This window comes from Cricetulus griseus, chromosome 2 (assembly GCF_003668045.3).
Source record: "Cricetulus griseus strain 17A/GY chromosome 2, alternate assembly CriGri-PICRH-1.0, whole genome shotgun sequence".
NCBI lineage: Eukaryota > Metazoa > Chordata > Mammalia > Rodentia > Cricetidae > Cricetulus > Cricetulus griseus.
Window position 1 is genome coordinate 184786135 of NC_048595.1, and position 20734 is coordinate 184806868.

Consider the following 20734-nt stretch of genomic DNA (forward strand, 5'->3'; position numbering starts at 1 on the left):
TGGAGACCACAGTAACCCTTTTCTGGAACAGATGTTAAATATAAGCAAAAGGACATGGGAAAAAAACATCTGCAAGTAAGCCTCCTAAATTAAACTGTATTGTGCAAAATTGCATAGGCCATGGTATGAAGTTTGCCACCAAATCACTGTGAGAGTTCTGTCTTTTCATCACTCTTTAACTCCATAGCCAGAATTTGTGGATTTGTAGCTGACACTGAAATAAATTACAGGAAATCAAATCTAAAAATGAAAAAGATGCTAAAATTGGCAACTGGCACCTGGTGACAGACCTCAGTAAGGCAATTTTAAGGTGCACTCTTTCTGTATAAACACTACCACGTACCTAATATTTTATATGTAACTGTAGCTCCCCTGAACTGTAACCACTGACTGCTCTCTGTCTGCGTCACTACAGTGTTCAGCCCTTTAAAGGAACTCATGTTTCTCCTCTTTTGAACTGTGAACCATGGGGTCTGTCATAAGGAAAAAACAACTGTTTGCTGATGCATTGATTAAGAACTTTTTATATGCATATAGCTTTTCTTTAACAAGGAGACTGTATGTTCAGGTCTCAAATCCCATGCATAGCCCTATCCCAAAGGATTTACTAAAACATTATGCATACATAGAAAATCTTCCCTGCATTTAGTCCACAAAGAACTACAAAGAAAATACAGACCCTACTGCTAGAGAGTTTACATCAAAATATCTATGTCTGTAATAAGTAGAAAGTTAGAAGCAATTAAACACTGAAGGTTTCCCTTACTACAATATCTTACTACAGCAGCTTGCAGTAAGTTTAGAGAGTACCAAGCATTGATGCTCCAAGAACATCTAAGAAATTTACTCTACTTTAGAAAACAACACCAGACCTCAACTTCTGAGCCCTATACTTATAGAGTTATCTTGTCAGATCATTCAAGTTATCAACTAATTATATGTTATAGTTGAACTAATTAATGAGACTTTTCATTGTGCCAATTTTTCTGTGTCAAACTCTAAATACCAAATCTTTCTAAATTAGCTATACCATACATATTGACAAACATGCCCTAAAGTGAGCATTTTGTTTTAACTATATGCTTTTAATGAGTAATATTCTGTCCTTTAGTTTTCATCTTGTTTTAACCATCACTTGAACTTTAATGGGATAAAAGAAGTGAAAATAAAAAGAGGCAAGATAGAATCTACACAGGGCAATAACTAAGAATTTGTAGACATTCTCTGATTCAAGGAGATAGTAAAATTCTTGAGCAAAAAGAGCCACAAAAATATTGCTGAAGTTTTCAACTGTCCATGCTCTTCCCCAGGAAACATGACTCTTCATTCTCAATCTAATCTCTTATCTCATTCACTCTCTTACATGCACTGTCTCCAATTTAGGCTCTGTTCCAAGCAAACTAGACTGACTGATATTTCTCAAACAAATAATCTATGATTTTTAGCTTCCTGCTTTTCTGTTGTCTTTCTTCTCTCTCCCCAACCCTTCTCTTTCCTCCTCTCTCTTTTCCCTGACTCCTGCTCACTACTCTTAAAATGCCTTTATTCCATTATTTGCCTAAAAGAAGTCCATTTACTCTGCAGATTTATCACGAGAAACAAACTTTTCTGTATTAGATATGCAAATGTATATAGCATATCTTCCAAGTAGCATATTCCAAGCATGTACAGTTTACTCTACTTCAAAATGTAGCTATCTGTGCATGTATTGCAAAAATCATAAGAGCAATATCATTCTTGAGTTCAGATTTACTGAGAGTAAATTTATATTCTATTCTATTTTATTCTATTATTAGCATTCTAATTAAAAATTATATTCTAGAAGTTACATTACTACTTTATAGGTGAGAAAACAGGCCTTAAGAAATTAATTTATACAGAGTGAAAACACATTCATGTTTGTCTGCTTCCAGGGACAAGTGAGCTGTTAACTAAACACCACTTAGTCACTCAGTACAGACTGTCTTCTCTGCTTCTCTATTTCTAAACACATGAATAAAAAAAAATCACTTTAAACAGCAGAAATTTATTAAATAAGTTACTGAATTTAACTATAGAGAGAAAGAGCAAAAGTTGCTATAATTCTAATGCTTCCATTATAATAGCACCAAATATTGCTGGTTTGATTAATTTGTACCATGAATTAGGAACTGATAACTATTCTGAAACTAAATGGAGAAAATTGAAAGTTTCTTGAAATTACAAGTTCTTTCAATTCTTTCATGTGTGCATAATGTGTGACCCATTGAAGAAAAATAATGAAAGTAAAGATTTCATATTCAAAGGGCAGCAAACCTGGTTTTTAGACTGCTGCATCTTATCTCTGTGTTGGTGTGCTTCTCTGTTCGATGACAGAGCAGGGTCTTGCTGAACTGCACCCACTGGAGTAGGCTACAAGAGAATAACAGTTAGTGCTGGAATGGCCTGCTTCTGAATTGCCATCAAAAATAGTTTCATTAGCATCAAATATTGCTTGGGTTTGATTAATTTGTACCATGAATTAAGAACTTAAAAGAATCGATGAATCAATAAATGATATTGCTAAGTGAACTAAGTCTTCAAGTAGCAACACTGTTCTCAAGCACATTGATAAAGGTTTCCAGAGTAAAGCAAGGAGAACACAGCTACCTTCTAAAGTATTTTTAAGACATTTAAACACTTTTCAATGTATTTACTTTTAGGTGTATAAAGGGTCTTCTAATGTTCTTATTAATTTTAAGTTACTTTCTCACATTAAAAATAAAAATGTGTTTATGAATCTCACATACAACACTAATATATAAATTAAAACATTACTATAAAATTTAAAAATACTTCTTAAATAACAAAATTATATACTTAGTAACTTGACTCAGAAAAGAAGCTTTTAAAATTCTTAATTTTGATCAAAGCAAAACATAAGTTACTATAGAAAAACAGGCAATACTATGATACCATAAGAATACTATATAGGAATATCATATTTGATATTAAAAACAAATTAAGATAGAAAGTCCAAAATAAATCATTACCCTTTTATGAAAAACAGAATTTTATTAAGTAGAGCTTAATAAAATTCCACTTATGGTGAGCCCCGAAGAAATGTTCCCGAACAGGAAATAAAAGGAACTCCTTACAAACTATTATCAATCTTCAGTGGAAATATTCTGTACTATTAAATATAATCTTTTACTATAACAGCATAAAATACCCACCAACTGTTTACCAATCCAGTCGTATTCATAGTCAAACATATATCCTTTGCGATCAAACAAATCAGTAAAAAGCTTTCTTAGGTAATCATAGTCAGGCTTTTCAAAAAAATCCAGCCTCCGTACATAACGAAGGTACGTTGCCATTTCTTCTAGAAAGGAAACAAAGTTATTCTGACTACGTATCTCTATAATACTCAATAAAAAGAACAACAAAAGTATTTCAATTTAAAATTTTCAATTACAGCAAAATTAAGAAGAGGGAAAGGAAGGGAGAAAGGAAACAAGAGGAAAAGAAGTGAGCCATTTAGTCTAACTACTATGTTTTCGACATTTATTACCAAAGGTTAAAATGGTTTTTAATAATATTTTAATAGGTATCTTGAGAAGTACTAAAGGTTGAATTAGCAGCTCAATGATACAACTGACTAATCACAAGGCATACTTCATGCATATTTTAAAATTTATTCAAAACACTGCTGGAACTAGCTCATGTGAGAGCATCTGCACTAGTTTGCTGTGTTTTGTTTTGTTTTGTTTTGTTTTTCAGCAGCAGCAACATATGCTAACTTAACTAATATGCGACAAAAGTTCTAACCTTCACCATGAGCAGGATTTTAAACAACTGAACTGGCAAAAATGAGTCGAAAAACAAACACCTTACACAGGAACACAGAGTTTTCTCTTAACATTTTATCAGTTCCTCGGGTAATATATACATTTCTACAGCACATATTTTTTTTTACTTTATAGTTTTAAAAGAAAGGAAAAACAAAATTCTAATGGATAAAGTTGTTAACCAGTTAAAAAGAGTATTCCAACATTAAAGAAAGAAATGGTAGGCTACCAATACTAAAATCTTAGATGTGGAGATTTCACTGCCTCTCTGCTCCCACTCAGTGCAACACAGTGCCCTGTGACTTTCCTCACAGAGGGACTTTCTCACTATTCCACTTGCTGCCTAATTACAGGGTTAATTATCTTAACACCTCCATTTTTCCTGGAAAATTGCTTATACACTTCCTAATACAGTCACTCAATCTATCTACACCTAAACTTCCAGGACTATCACCAATATTGTTTAATCTTCCATTTTTTGAAGTTTACTGACAACGAATAAGGAAATATATGCTATTTCAGAGCACTGGTTTTATTGATACCATTACACAGAAGAGCTAGCGAATACAAAGTGATATAAGACCACCATCTTGAACAAAGTCAGTCTTCTCTATACTTCATGTTGCTGTGCAAACCACATCATATATTTGGTAACTACCTACAGCTAAGCTTGGTGGTATAGGCCACTCAGAAGGCTGAAGCAGGAAGACAGAAAGTCCCAGGCCATCCCGGGGAACAGAGCAAAGCCACAGACAGGCTTGGGCAACTCAGTAAGCTTCTATCTCAAACATAACTTCTTAATTAACAAATCATTAACATTTCTCAATTTAAGATTAAGGAATCTTATTTAAGCAAATTTTTGCTTCTGAGTTGCCATAAATGCTTAAAGGAGAATTATTTTCAAAATGTATATAGCACTTTAATATAAAATTTCCCTAAAATTAGTAAAGTCAGTAAGATTTTAAAGTACCCTGAAGATAAAATTAAGTAATATTTTAACAACTTTGACATTGAGATTCAAATAAGTAACAGTGCACTAAATAACATCACTTATATTCTTTAGTATGTATTTCAACTTATTAAAAGTGAATCATTGAGAGCCGGGCGTTGGTGGCGCACGCCTTTAATCCCAGCAGCACTCGGGAGGCAGAGGCAGGTGGATCTCTGTGAGTTCAAGGCCAGCCTGGTCTCCAGAGTGAGTGCCAGGATAGGCTCCAAAAGCTACACAAAGAAACCCTGTCTCAGAAAAAAAAAAAAAAAAATGAATCATTGAAGGAAACATGACTTTAGTTGGTCTTAACATAATTAAAAGACGGAATTTTCTTCATATAATGCCATCTTGTGGAGCAAATATACAAACTCTGTAATCTATGCAGTAATTGTTGGCAACTTTTAAATCACATTTTTAAAGTACTCTTGTTTTTCAAAGTGTACAAAAAAGTACTTATAAACGTAAGCAGTGAAAATTAGCCTTTTTCTGTGCATAAGTACTGTTTCAATTTTTGAAATTTACCATTGTCCATTACCTGGAAAGTTTTCACACAACACTTCTATTGGTGTGGCTCGTTTCGTGTCTCCAATTTTCTGATACCTCTCTTTTAATGTATCAGCCTAAAGTAGGAAAGAGGAGTGCAAGAATGTGGTGTATTAACAACTATTTAGTTGTAACAGAAGGCTTTAATATGCATTAAGATTTTATGAACTCCAATAAAGAAACACAAAACAATTACCTTTAAGCCTTGCCAAGGAAGACTGCCTCTCAGGAAGTACATGAACATATGGCCTAGAGCTTCTAAATCATCTCTTCTACTCTGCTCTGAAACAGAAGAGAAATATGAAAGTTCACTTTCACTTACCAGTGAAAGGTGCAAAAATGGAAAATAATTATTTCTAAGCTTATGACATAAATGTAGAATATGAATTTACTATCTATAAATAACAAAAGTATATACAAACTCTTTTTTTAAATTATCATCTTTAAAATATGCCATATGATATCTTCAGTGCTACTGAAAATTTATTTACTTGCCTAGATACTTATTCTTGGAACTAGAGGCCACGGAAAAAGAGGTTCAATGATCAAACTGAGTATCTCTGTATCCTGCAGCTCCATCTTAAAAGAGTCAGAAGAGAACAGGCTACAGGTTCTGAGAAACCCTGGAGTTGAAAGTACTTAGTATTCTTTAACTCTGAATTTCCTAAACACACGAGCACAAAATTTCCATCCCACATATTCTCTATTAACAATAAACAGAATTAGTATTGAAACCACTTAATAAACATTCATGTCAGACACATATCAACATTAATAGCTCCTCCACTATTATTTGTTCCCCCAAATGCTACTATAACAACTGTCATTTTAAAGCTGTCATATAAATGGCTGACAGTAACAGACTAAGCCTCTGGAAGACACATAAACATTTCAATATCTGTCACTGAAGATTGAGATTCCTTTATTTCCAAAATGATACAAAGGGGTTAACAAATGAGAAGAAAAAACTTTTAAGAAAATGCAGCAGGCAAGCTATGTTCCTCAAATGAGCCATTTTACTGTGTATTATTCTAAACAATACTCAATGCATTCAGAAGAGCAAACGTTCCACAGTACTGAACTGCAGTAAAATGAAAGTCGGGAGACCTTTGACTTTTCCACCTTGCGTTCCCAAAGGCACTTAATGCTTACACTGTTACTCACTATCTATCATTCTCCTACACTGCAAGTTACAGAAGGGCTCATCACTCTCAAAACCCAGTAAAATGGCTCCGGATGCTTAGGGTCCCAGAGTCTTAAAAAGGAAAAATAACATAAACAAAACATTTTTACAAACTCCAGATGGGAACTGAAAGCATTTTGGAAAGTTTTAAAAGCTCAGAGAAACTGGCCTCTTGCTGGTAACTGACTCCTTGGATATGGTAGAGCAGAGGTATGTGCATTTGAAAAGCTTCGTAGATGATACTGAAGTAGAGTAGGGTTTGATAATTACTAGAAGGAAAAGCTTTGCTCACTGTAATAAAATATACCCTTGACACCACACCTGCATAACTATCACCACAATCAAGGCATTTCTTGGAGACTCTAAATAGCTCTGCCATTAATTTCCTTTCCACCTCCAACCTCTAGCCTCAGGATCCCACTTAACTGCTCTGTCACTGTAGATTAGATTTGTTTCACACAGTATGAATTATACAGTACAGATTCATATCTGGATTCCTTCCCTCAGTATGCTTTGATGATTCACCCATATAGCTCCATGATCAAGAACTCATTGCTTTTCATGAAGACAACCACAACAGATCCGTCTATTCACCTACACAGGCTCCAGTTTGCAGCTATTGGGGAGGGAGTCTTGGTACAACCACTCATTTTCATTCATCTTCAGTAAATACTTCGGAGTCCCTCACAACATTGGAAGGCAGTGCACACTCAGCTTCATAAGACATTTCTAAAGTATATTGTGGAAAGGTTGTGCCATTTCAGATCCCCACCAGCAATATGAGATCACCAGTTACTTAGAAATTTAGTATTGCCAGTCTTTTCCATTTCATACAAGACAATAGCTATGACATATAAGTTTACTGTGGATTAACAGTATCTTACCAGTGACTAATGCTCTTAACTTCAAATGTTACTACTATAAATGATTCTTGAATTCTCTCTCTCTCTCTCTCTCTCTCTCTCTCTCTCTCTCTCTCTCTCTCTCTCTCTCTCTGTGTGTGTGTGTGTGTGCTTTGTATTTTCATGAAGTCCAATCTCTCTCTTCTCTCTCTCTCTCTCTCTCTCTCTCTGTGTGTGTGTGTGTGTGTGTGTGTGTGTGTGTGTGTGTGTGCTTTGTATTTTCATGAAGTCCAATTCATTTCCAATTTTTCTCTTCCTATTCCTAATGGCTTATGTCCAATTCAAATAATCTCTTGACTAGGCCTTGAGACCACAGATTTTTCTATTTTTATAACTATAGATTTTATAGTTTTGCTTCTTATATTTAACCCTACTATACATTTTGCAATAAACTTATTTTTGCTTTAGGTATAGAGTAAAATAACAGATCCATTTTTTGTCAATAATGATAATCTGGCTACACTAAATTTTGACAAGAATTTCCCTGCCCCAAAACTGTTTTTGCATTATTCTCATAACTAAGACGACCATCTATCTTCATACTCTGGACTCTATATTCTGACTACTTATCTGTCTTCATACCAATACTGCCCAAAATAAGTTTGGCGAGGGGTTGAAGGCTGATATACGAAAAGAGGTCAATGACCAGAAAACAAAAATTCAATACAAAAAAAAAAAAAAAACTAAAAGAAAAAGTTGATTATTTGAAAACTTCAATAAAATCATTAATCCTCTTTCTAGACTAAAAGAAGCATGAATTAGCAATAATAGGAATAACAGAAGAAGCATTAGAATAGAATGAAAGAATGATTAATAACATTAGGAACCAACAGTATGCCAACTCAACAACTGAGATGAAATAGACAAATGCTTTGTAAGATTTACTAATTACCAAACTGCCTCAAGAATATTTGAATAGCTCTATGCCAATAAAAGAAATCTAATTTAAATTTTAAATCATGAACTGGGGAGATGGCTCAGTGAATAAAGCACATGCCACATAAGAATAAAGACCAGTGTTCAGATCCCCAGAACCACATAAAGCTGGATGTCATACATGCATTTATAAACTCAGCTCACCTACTGTAAGATGGAAGGAGCAGAGAGTAGAATTCTCCAAGTTCCCAGGACAACTAAGGTGACATATGCAAGAATACACAACTATAAACCCTGGCTCAATCATGATGGAACTCAAGGATCAATACCGGAGGATGTACTCTGACCTTCACATACATGTGATACCACACATGTGCTGTTGGACAGAACATTCCTCTAAACTGAAACATTCAATGGGAGGAGAGGGGACTTCATGAGACTCCGGAGTTAAGCAAACTTCTTATGTCTAGGAAAGCTGACATTTGCAAGATTCCTAAGAGTCCATCTAGAGGTATAGAAGCATTAAACAACTGTTGGAGGAGACAATGACCACTATCTCACCAAGAGGTTACCTGCTGAACTGCCTGGGAGCTATGCAGAAAGCTTCAGAGAAACTGTATGAATCATCATCTGTGTTGGTGTGGGCTTTTTGGTGATGAGGCTGCCTTTGAGTCATTCTGCTTCTGAAAGCAATTCCTCACCCATATTCTTGTTAGTAACCTCAAGAAAAACTCATTGGTTCACCAAATTGGACTCCAGTACAACTGTTAACTTTGGTCTGTTGTAGGTTTGCTTTCTGGGATGAGCAGAAATGTATGAGCATTTAATCTCCCCAGAAAAAGTCTCTCACATAACCTGCATCTATATATACATGCATACATGCATGAACACACATGCATACACACACATATATACAGATTTTTTCTAAAAAAAAAAAAAAATTTAATACAACCTGAAATCTTACTTAAATATAAGGCATAACTGATAAATTCTACTAAAGGCCAAAAAGTATCAAGTCAACAAAAACTCTTAGAAATAGTTTTCAACTCATCATTATCCTGTTTCAAATACAAAATTACTGCAAGTTACAAAAACTATAGAAAATATATCACAAGCAAGCATAAAATCCCTAAGAAGGTAATATTCTCTGACTAAGTAATCTTCACCCATAGAATATAAGGTCAGTTTAACTTCCAAAGTTGAATCTATGGAGACTGGGGAAGAACATATGTTCTTACTTGCTATGGAAGCATGAGGCCCTGAGTTTAAATTCCCAGCAAGTACATTAAGCCAGAAATGGCTGCCACTGCCTGCAACCCCAGGACTTGGAGGCAGAAACAGACAATTCCCACGAACTTACTAGCTAAAAAAGGCAGGTGTCCATTTCCATGAGAGACTGTCATGAGACAATAAAGAAAACCCTGATGACCTGCTCTGGACTTCACCTGTGCTACATACCTGCACATTCACATGCATGTAACACATACACTAGTAACTAAAATTTAGAAGACATGAACTATATGACCATCTCATCATACAAAGCATTTGAGAAAATCTAGCATGCATTCATCATAAAATTCTCAGCAAAGGTTGATGGAATGTCTCAGTGACTGTTTCCTAGCTTACACAAGACCCTCAGCTCGATCCTCAGCATCACAAAACATATTGTTTTAAATAAAAACCTCGGCAAAATAAGTTATAGAAATTTCTTTAGCCTAACAAAAGACAACTATGAAAAGTCTGGGATATTCTTTTTTGTTAGCCTTTTCATCCCCAAGGCCTTGGGGTACTTAGACAAGCACTCTATCTCTGAGCTAAACTCCAAGCTCTCTTTTTCCATTTTTTCTCCCCTTGTTTGTTTTTTACTTGAGATTGGTTCTCATGAACTTTTCCAAAATAGCCTTGAACTTACACTTATTAGCCTAGACAGGCCTTGACTTTGTGATCTTATTGCCTTGGACTCCACAGTAGCTGGGATTATATTCCTGGAGCCAATAGATATGGCCTAAGATAAATTTTAAATTATAAGAAACACAGCCTAAGGTGGGGACCAAAAAATAAAAATACCTATTACTTGTTTCTATTCAGTATCACATAGAAAATTCTTTTTTCTTTTGGGGGAGCAGGGTTATTGAGACAGAGTTTCTCTGTGTAACAGCTATGGCTATCCTGGAACTTGCTTTGTACATCAAGCTGGCCTCCAACTCACAGAGATTCACCTGCCTCTGCCTCCCAAGTGCTAGGATTAAAGGTGTGCACCACCAAACCCAATGGAAAATTCTTGACAGTAAAACAAAGCAAGAAAAACATCATTTAATTATTGAATGCATTCAGGAGCCAACAAGACAGCTCAATGGAGCAATCCTGGTGACTCTAGCACACACATAAAGGGATGAGAGTATGAACTCCACATGAGTACCATGGCATATGCAACCAACACACACATACACACACATAAAATAATAAGTAGAGAAGCAAAACTTTTAAAGATGTCCAAATTGGAAAAAGAAATGCTATTTTTCTTTACAGACAACATAAATATGCAATGTAGAAAATTCTAAGTAATCTGCAAAATACTTTAACTACTGAGTTTATCAAGGTTTCAGACACAAGATGACACAAGATGAATATATAAATCAAACAGATTTCTATACTAGCAATGAACAATCAGAAATTAAATTTAAAAACCAACACCTTTATACAACAGTATTAAAACCCAGAAAATACACAAATTTACCAATATAAAAATTTACACGTGTGTGTGTGTGTGTGTGTGTGTGTGTGTGTGTGTGTGTGTGTGTGTGTGTGTGTAAAATAGCAAATGCTTATAAAGACTTGAAAAAACTAACTCCCTTAAGTTGTCCTCTGGCCTTCCAAAAAAATCCCAACACCCCACCCCATACACATACAGACATATACATACACACACACACAAACACACACACACACACACACACACACACACACACACACACACTATATTATATATATAATTTTAGCCTTAGAATAGGATTCTTTGTTAAAGAGAGAAACAGCAAAAAAGCCATTTCTACTCTATCAGAATGGTACTTAGTTACCACACTGTCAATGAAAAAAGATCATGCAGTGATCTCACCCTTATCACTCCATCAAAGGACAGTATTAGACTCATAAATTCAAGCCATAAATAGAAGCTAGTAAAGTAAGCCAACTACTAAAACTCAATCCAAACCCCTTCTACCTTCATAATTGCTTTCTTTGTGTTCTTTTACCAAGTGACACCTAGAAATAAATGTCACCAAGTGGGAAGTAATAGAAATCACAAGAAAGCTTTCTCTTTGAAATAGAGTAACTCACCCTTCAAGTTTGAGAGAGTTCTGTTACATGAAAAAGATCTCTCACAGGTTATCAGGCTCTAATTAAAACCTGTTCACATTTTTTTCTAAATCATTTAACTAAAAGGCCTGTTTGAAAATGAGTATTTCCCTCAGAGCTATTATTTATTATGTAACGTTTTAAAAGTTTAAATGGAGATAAGTACAGTCCCAATTTCTTTTAAATAAATTCAAAGCAATTTAACTTCTATAATTTAAACTTTTACTCATTAGAAATATATGTATTACATAAAAATAACAAATTTTAAGAGCCTTACAAATATCAAATGTTTTTAGTTATAATTATTATCTCAAATCTGGAGTATAGGCTCAGAAAGGTTAAATAACTACCAGTATTTAAGAGGGTAGGATTCTAAGTACTTGTGTGCCTTCTGTTCATTGGGGAAAGTCTAACAATGAAATTAAGTTCACTGACAATCTCCTGCAATGCTTTTCTATTAAAAATTCAACATTATCTTTTCACCAAATAAATATGATCGTACTATTCAATTACCTGTAATTGTCCATATCAATTAAAATTTAATTCTTACTAGGAAAACTTTTTTCATGAACTCAAATTTATTTCTTTCAACTAGAATATGCCAAATACTTTTTTAGAAGCAGGAAACTTTCTATTATATGTACATATATATAAGAATAAATTTATTACTTCATTTCTTACCCGAAAAAACAACTAAGGCAAAAGACAAGTTCTGACTGGTAGGAGAACTCAAAGGGTAAAAACTCTTCAAGGGTACAAATTATTTTTATAAATATAACACTAAAAAAAAACTACTACATATAAGTAAAGGTTGTTTTGGAGCTGGAGAGATGGATCAGTGTTTAAGACAGCTTGCTGTCCTCATAAAGTACCTGCCATACTCACAACTCACAAGTCCTATAACTTCAGCTCCAGGACATCCATGATCTCTTCTGGCCCCACAGACAACTGCACTCTATGTAAATAATAATATACAAAATACATGTATACACATAATTAAAAGAGAAGTAAATCTTTTGAGATGGCTTTATTTAATATTTCCTTATAAAAAATTTTAGTAGTTTTCTCTACCCCACATTTGTCACAAAATTCACTGAGTTCACGTTTCTTCAGATTACATAATAAAGATGAGTTTTGGTGCTTTTCCAAAGACAATACAAGGCCAAAGCATGAGAGTACATGCTTGTAATCCCAGCATTCTGAAGGCTAAGGCAGGAGAATGCTGACTTCAAATCTAGCCTGATAAACACAACTGAGTTCCAAGCCACCCTCCGCTACAAAGGGAGTTCCACACCACACTAGCTACACAGAAAGACCGAGTCAACATAAAAGAATAATATAACACAATATGCAGTAACAGCTCCCTCACCTAGACACACAACCCAACACTATCAACAAAATCTAAATATGGACATTCCTTTTCTGCGAAAAAACCCAGTGCATATAATCACTTAATTCCTAAACTAGCTCTCTCTTGAAATGGCTCTCAATTTGGATATAATTCAGTAAGTCTGGTTTTGAAGTTAAGAGAAACAAATCAAAATAAGGGAAAAGCTAAGTGCTGCCATAAGGAAACACATACATACAACATGGCAAAAATAAGACAAAATAAAGCTGAAAGACAAAGAAAAAAACTCACAAAAAAAATAATAATACAGTGTATTTTCTCTAAGGTTACTGGTGTGTGTGTGTGTGAGAGAGAGAGAGAGAGACAGAGAGAGACAGAGACAGAGACAGAGACAAAACTTAACTTCAAATTACTTCAACAAGAAAAATATAAATGGGTAGAAGAGTGACCCAAGAATTACAATAACGAGACTCAAAGCAACAGTCTTTAAAAATCTACTCAACAGTAGACATACAGCTACAGCTAATATAAAATAACTCAGCATAAAATACAAAGAAGAAGAAATGGCAGCAGCAGCTTATTTATTAAGTGACAGTGGAAATCTTTATCTGTCACACACCCTTATGAGGATTTCACTTTGGACAATGACATAAGTAGACATGCAAAGATATAACTAAGTCACTGTATTTGTCTTCTGAGCATAAATGGCCTTATGCCATGTTAAGATCAACAGATGTTGTAAAAACAAAAGGCTATACAATGTGGTTTTTATATTATTTACCTATAGTATACTGGAAATACCTTTTTCTGATTAGATCTGATACTCTGCTAATCTTCAAAAGGAAAAATTCTTATAATGGTCCAATATAAATAAAGAAATGCAAATGAATGAATGAATTAATTACTGATGCCTTAAAAGTAATCACTAACAGGCTGGGGATATAGTTCACCAGTTCAGCAGTTGCCTAGCAGGTGCAAGGGCCTGAGTTTGACCCTCTATCTCTGCAAACACAAAAGAAAGGAAAAGATGGAAGGAAGAAAAGAACAGCACGGAAAGGAAGGAGTTGTTAAGATCCAGGCAAAGCTGGGAAGGCTTTAGTCAGACACATAAAAAGCAAAAAATCACATTCAAGAGTCACATTTTGTCTGTCCTCTTTCTTCTGTATTGGTTTCTCTCTCTTCACCATTCATGTACTTAAATCATGGTCTTAAATTTAAAGAAACATGAGATACCTATGTCCACAGGCATCCCAAACTCACAGAATATATAAAATGCACCCAAACACATACTACTTTAGCTGCCTCTTATTATTTGGAATTCATGTCTTCTGGCAAACAAGCACTTCCTCTATCAATATTATCCATCTACATTAGACTTGCTAAGCAGGTCTTTGAAAAGTAAATCCTATAGCTTTTGTTGTCAGTAGATTCCTGCAACAGTTAAATGTCGCTTCCCCAAGCTCTGGAGGACTTTCTTAACAATGACAAAAATTTACTTTGCCCTTTCTACAAATAGAAAGCTGCTACATATTACCATTGTTCACACACACACACACTCAAGCCCATGAGGAAGCAATGACCTCATGTCTTACAATAAAAAGGTTGTGAAACTTTGTTAGTTATTTTGAAACCGTCTGTAACAACTCCCTTTAAATGAAACTTTCTCACAGACAATTGCACATGCAAATATGGGTGTGACTGGCTTCAGCAGAAGGCACCGGCTCGCTACCCAGTAGTGTTTTAAATCTGTTAGAAGAGTTTGTTATTGAAAGGACTCACAAAAATATTATCTGAAAAGCTTGCCTTTTATCATCTGAAACTGTGCTTAAAGGCAGACTCCCATTTCTCATGCATTTCATATGTGTAAGGAGAAAGCGGCATGAGCCTAGTATCAGGCAGGCTGCCAGCAACAATGCCAATGCTACTTAATTCACAGCTGAGAAGCAGAGCAAAGACTTCCAATCTGTAACAGCTAAGTCTGAGGAAAGCTGCTGGAGAAGAACCAAAGACCTGTCGTCATCTTCCTTTACACTTTAAGTCAGCAGTTCTGAGCCTTCCCAATGCTATAACCCTTGAATACAATTCTTCATGTTGTGATTACACCCCCCAACCATAAAATTATTTTTGCTATTTCATAACTATTTTGCTGCTTTTATAAATTATAATATAAAATGTGATATGCAGGATATCTAGTATGCAACCCCTGTGAAAAAGTCCTTCAACCCCCACAGTAGTTGCTACTTTAAGGCATCGAGCAAATGGACAAATGATAGCTTTACATTCCTGCCTAGTCCTTGTGATTAAGCTGCTAGGAATAGAGTAAAAAATCAAGTCTGTGTTTCCAATGTTATAAGCACAAAGCATGGTTTAAGAAAAACCCATTGCAAATACAATTAAAAAAAAAATGTGGTTTGTTTGGTTTGGTTTGGTTTGGTTTTTCGAGACAGGGTTTCTATATATTGTTTTGGAGCCTGTCCTGGAACTCCCTCTGTAGACTAGGCTGGCCTTGAACTCACAGAGATCCACCTGCCTCTGACTCTCAAGTGCCGGGATTAAAGGTGTGCGCCACCAACGCCCAGCTAGAAATGATTTTTAAGAGAAAAGGACAATTTAGTGTGAATGAGCATTCCATGAATAAAACCTCAACCCTTATCTCGCCTTAAACAAAAAGAAAAAAAAAAACTAATTCTATATAAGTCACAAATATAAGAAACCAAAATCATAAGGCTTCTAGAAGAAACATTAAAAAAAGATAGAGCTGCATTATGCGATGTAGATATTTGTTGACACATTCTATATCTAAGTATTTGTGCTTTATTCAACATAAATTTTGTTGAAATTTTAAAAAGAACTCTGATAAATAATTAAAATTATGTGCAGTAATCTTACTTCACAAAGGAGGGTCATTTAGCAATTTTGAAGCTATATTCTGAGTAGCCTAGCTTTTAAACACTGAGTAAATGAATGACGGGCAGACTACTCTCTGTTAACAAAGGAAGATAAATATATAGAAGGAAAAATGAATATAGATGGGGGAATACTACTTTGTAGTGAACAAACCCAAAACTCAGAAGTACCAGTATAACCTTGAAGCTCTACTAGGAATGCATTAGTGGCTGTGTACATAGTACACATGTATAGCCTCTGTGTGTGTGTGGGGGGGGGGGGTATACATACACTTACACATTACCCAGACACTATTTGTAATACCAAAGCAGAGCAAGAAGCATAACCAGTGGCAAATCTTGGTCATCAAATACTATCTTTATCCAACAGAGACCCAGGACATCTTTAGGCATGATTGGCTATGCCTGGAATAGACAAACTAAAAAATCAGAAAGTGGTCAAAGAATGCTTGACTGTCAAGAAGAGGAGCCAGCTTCAAAGGAGCAATCAGTGGCCAAACTTTCAGTCTGTACAGATATAAGTCAATAATTGGGTAAAAGCGGAAGGTTGTGATGCTAGCATATCAGCTAATAAATATGTAAGAAACAGAGAGAGGGAATCATCAATAGCTATTAAATCTAGTATGTAAAAATTTATTAAAGACCCTTTCATGGTAGCATATGCCTATAACCCTAAAATGTGAATATGAGAGGCCAAGGAAAAAAGGATTTCAAGTTCAAAGGCTATGAAGCTAGACCCTATCTCAAAAGAAATTTAAAGAATAACATGCTTACATAATTTCAAAGAACCAACTACAACATGCTTTTTATCTGCCAAGGGAAAATACCCTTTTCTGGGGAAACTTAGCAGACATCATCTAAATAAGTGAACAGACCCAGCTGGAAATAACTACACCAACTGACCCTGACATAATACAAGAAAAAGACTCCTATGCTTCCTCACAGATTTGTATTAGACATGCATGCCAATATCTAATCAAGAAAAAAATAAGGACCCAAACTAAGAACATTCTAAAATATTGCCCTTACTCCTAAAATAATAAAGATTAAGACCTATAAAGAAAGCACCTATAAACGACATAGGGCTGATTTAAAATTTTAAAAAAGGACTAAAACTATGCAACATATAATACATTGTCCCAACTAGACCCAGAACTTAAAAAAGGAGAAAAAAAAAAAAAACATTAAAATGCTATACATTTGATATTTTACTCTTTATACACATAGCAAATACATTTTTAAAATTAATAACTTGTCCAAAGCCATACTGGTAGGAAAACTTCTCTAGCCAACATTAGAAGCCACCTGCTTGCCTTTACACTCCAGGTTGCCAGCATTATACCATTAGTCAGGTTGCTACTAACCTGGCTAGCTGTATAAAGGAGCTATAATCTGAATTAAGTTAAAATTGTGTATTAAAAGAAATAATCAAATGGATCCCCTAATTGTATCAAGGCTGGACATTTCAAGTTATCAATGGAAACATTTACCCTATACAGGGCCTTATTTTTAAGTATCATCAAAATACAGAAAAGTATAGGTATGTGGTGAATAAAAGTTACAATATGGGCTGCTTTAATTTGCAAACACTGCAAGGCAGCAGCAAACAAGCTTACACTTCTGACACAGCAGAATTCAAGCTTCCACACTCAAAACATGTTCACTTACCTTTTCCTAAATGTGTGTTTATGCTCATGTATCTAGCTGTTCCTGTAAGGCTTTTGTGTTCTCTGTATGGTATATGTTTCTTTGTTTCTGGATCAATATATTCCTTTGCCAAACCAAAATCTATGATATGAATGACTTGCTGGGTTTTGTTTCCTGGCCGTCCTATTAAGAAGTTCTCAGGTTTCACATCTCTGTATATCAAGTTCTTTGAGTGGACATATTCCATGCGAGAAATCTTGGTGGAAAAAGAGAAAAGAATTTTTATTTTAGATTTTCACTATCAAACAAAATCATGATTAAAACCAAGACAGAACTTTCACCATAAGAATAACATAATAAAGAAAACAATTAGAAATTGTTCCAACCATTTAAAGTTAAAAAGATGTCAAGTCTTCACTTCCTCAAAGAGTACATATCCATTTCAGACTTGAAATGTTTGTCTTTGCTGTAATGGTCACAGATAAATGAAAATATCTGAATTTTAGGAATGCATTTCCTAGCAGTAAGTCAGACTCAAATCACCACTTTCAGAGGATGCTAGGTTATAAATTTAAAAACTTTACTGATTAAAAATAAAAACCTCAAATTCAAACCTAAGACACACTCATAAAGTTAACATTTTCCTTCCTCAGTTCAATAATCAGGCAATTTTTATGATCAAAAAACCTTAAGAATGTAATTTTACCTTTAAAAAAATTACCATCAAAAAATTAACATCATTTAGTATTCTTTCTCATAGTAGATTTTATTTTTCCTAGGTATTAAATACTTTAAAATCTTGAAACTAAAAATTTCTGAATTCCAACTATAATAACACATATTTATATTAATTTTATTAACACAAACATAAACATTTATATTAACTTTATAAATATAGTATATCTATATGTAGATATATTTATATATAAATAAATAAACCACAAACAGCATATTCATAATAATCATTTTTCATATTCTCAAATAATGCTTACCATACAAAATAACTGAACAGAACTTTAGAGATAAGGTAACTGTTTCATCTGTGGCAATCCTGGAAAACAGTGCCATGTCAGCAGACAATCACAGGGACCGTTCTAGTCTGTTTATTAACAAACTGTAGCCTATACTCCTGTGACCCATGCCTTAATTAACAATATTTTATGAGCATTTTCTGGGTCACAAAAATTATCTAATGCAGTTCTTAATGCTGCAAATTACTTTTTGATTTTCATGATTTACTCAATTCACCCTGTCACTTCCATACCATTGCATGTTACTCATTATTTTACAACTGTATCTACCCATATATATATATGTATATATGTATACATATATATATATGTATATATATATATATATATCCTAAATATTTCCAACATAAACCTACAGAAATAGAATTAATGACCAAATGAATAAAAACAATTTCAAGACTTTATATTGGCATTTATGCCAAAACTGTCTAAAACTCATCTCTAGTGTTTCCTCAAAGGCTCCCTGAAATGTAAATACTGAAGTATATATACTGTTCATTAACTTTTTTCTTCTTTTATTAAGTCATTAAAGCCAACTTCAAAGATTAAGAATTCTGTTTCTGAGGATTCAAAGGTTTCATCTTACACAAGAAAATAGTGTTAAAAAAAAAACCCTCAACCCTTGAAGTTAGCCTTCTGTCCTTAAAACAATTAAAATATTAATTTAGATACAACTAAAATGCACTTGGGTCAATAATTTTACATTCTGTGCATCCTAGAAAGAAAATAGAAAAAGCAAAAAACATTTCTATTATATGGGTCCAATGTTCCATATGACAAGATCAAAAAGCATTAATGGAACTTTTAACTTAAATTTATGAAAACCAGGCATGGTGGTGCACACCGATATCACCAGCACTCGGAAGGCAAAGGCAGGAGATCAGTAGTTCAAGACCAACATACACTACATAGGGAGTTTGAGACCAACCTTTGGTTACATGAGACTGGGTCCCAAAAAAATCAAGATACATAGCTAGAGAGTGAGGAATAGAGTGAGAGAGGGATAGAGGAAGGGAGAGACAGAGGAATTTGTGATCAAAGAACTATGTAGTTGTTCAAGCAACTTCCGACACCCTGCTTTACTTACCAATTGTATAGCTATCATAAGAACTGTTTTAAGAGAAAATGTTCTATCACACAGGTCAAACAAATCTTCCAAACTAGGTCCCAGCAGTTCCAGCACCATAGCATTGTATTTACCACATGGGCCAAAATAGTAAACTTGAGGTATACCATCTAGGGAAAAAGAAAAAGTTATTTAATAATTTCATCATCTTAAATACTAAGTCTTTTTCCTGGAAAACCAATAAACAATATTTTAATTTTTCTAGTTTAAGCACTTTAACAGTAAATTTATTTCTTCCAGAAAAAAAAGCACTTTTCTGATTAAACCTCCTTCTCTAAACCCCCTTCTTGATGTTCACATAGTAACCCAGTGCACCTGTACTGTAGCTGTGTCTCTGAAATCATATAAAAAGTACTTTATTATCTCTCTACAATCTCACCTGCTTTATTTATTTAGCCTTCTATTTCTATAGACTACAGAAAGGCTTATACAATAGGAAAGATCCTACTTTTATTGAAGTAGGTGTCATTGCTGTCTATAATAACTCCATGCCTGGCATCCTAAGTTCAACCTAAATATCTTCCCCTTAAGTGTGGGAAAAATCCTAAGATTTCACCCTTCCAACTAGGAATACATGTGTGTGGGGAGGTATCACACTCACACACATACATACATACGTGTGTACACACACACACACACACACACACACACACACACACACACACACACACACACACACACACACACACCCTTATCAGCAGATCTTGAGTCAATCAAAAGGCAGAGTGCATATCTAGATGGGTTTAACCTTATCTAATCTAAGAGCTTGGGATAAGGTCAATACACAGAAGTGCTCCTGGGACTTTTCAACAGCTCTCGGACTCAGTTTTTAAAGTTCTCACAATCTATTTTCTCCTCCACAGCACTGAAAGTTGCTAATCTCTATGTTCTCAATTTAAAATTTTCTAGTAAACATTACCACTCTGTAATTTGTTCTTTCTGATCTGTAAGAGGTAAGTAAATCAGATCATCAAAGTTTGTCAAACTATACAGGATATAAAAATGAACAGACTATAAA

The 20734-nt window shown here is 34.4% G+C and overlaps 1 protein-coding gene across 8 annotated transcripts in view; it reads right to left on the bottom strand.

The window, feature by feature from the left end:
• Csnk1g3 (casein kinase 1 gamma 3) overlaps nucleotides 1-20734 on the bottom strand; it is an 87275-nt gene that overhangs the window by 21920 nt on the left and 44621 nt on the right. For 4 of the 8 annotated variants that reach the window (XM_027400910.2, XM_027400908.2, XM_027400914.2 and 1 more), the window contains exons 5-10: nucleotides 19678-19826; nucleotides 17581-17815; nucleotides 5540-5625; nucleotides 5336-5420; nucleotides 3195-3343; nucleotides 2296-2391 (exon numbers count right to left, since the gene is read on the bottom strand). In XM_027400910.2, coding sequence (XP_027256711.1) covers nucleotides 2296-2391; nucleotides 3195-3343; nucleotides 5336-5420; nucleotides 5540-5625; nucleotides 17581-17815; nucleotides 19678-19826 — 800 coding nt within the window. The remainder of the gene's footprint in view (nucleotides 1-2295; nucleotides 2392-3194; nucleotides 3344-5335; nucleotides 5421-5539; nucleotides 5626-17580; nucleotides 17816-19677; nucleotides 19827-20734) is intronic. The other 4 variants (XM_027400911.2, XM_027400909.2, XM_027400915.2 and 1 more) reach the window with 1 other exon arrangement.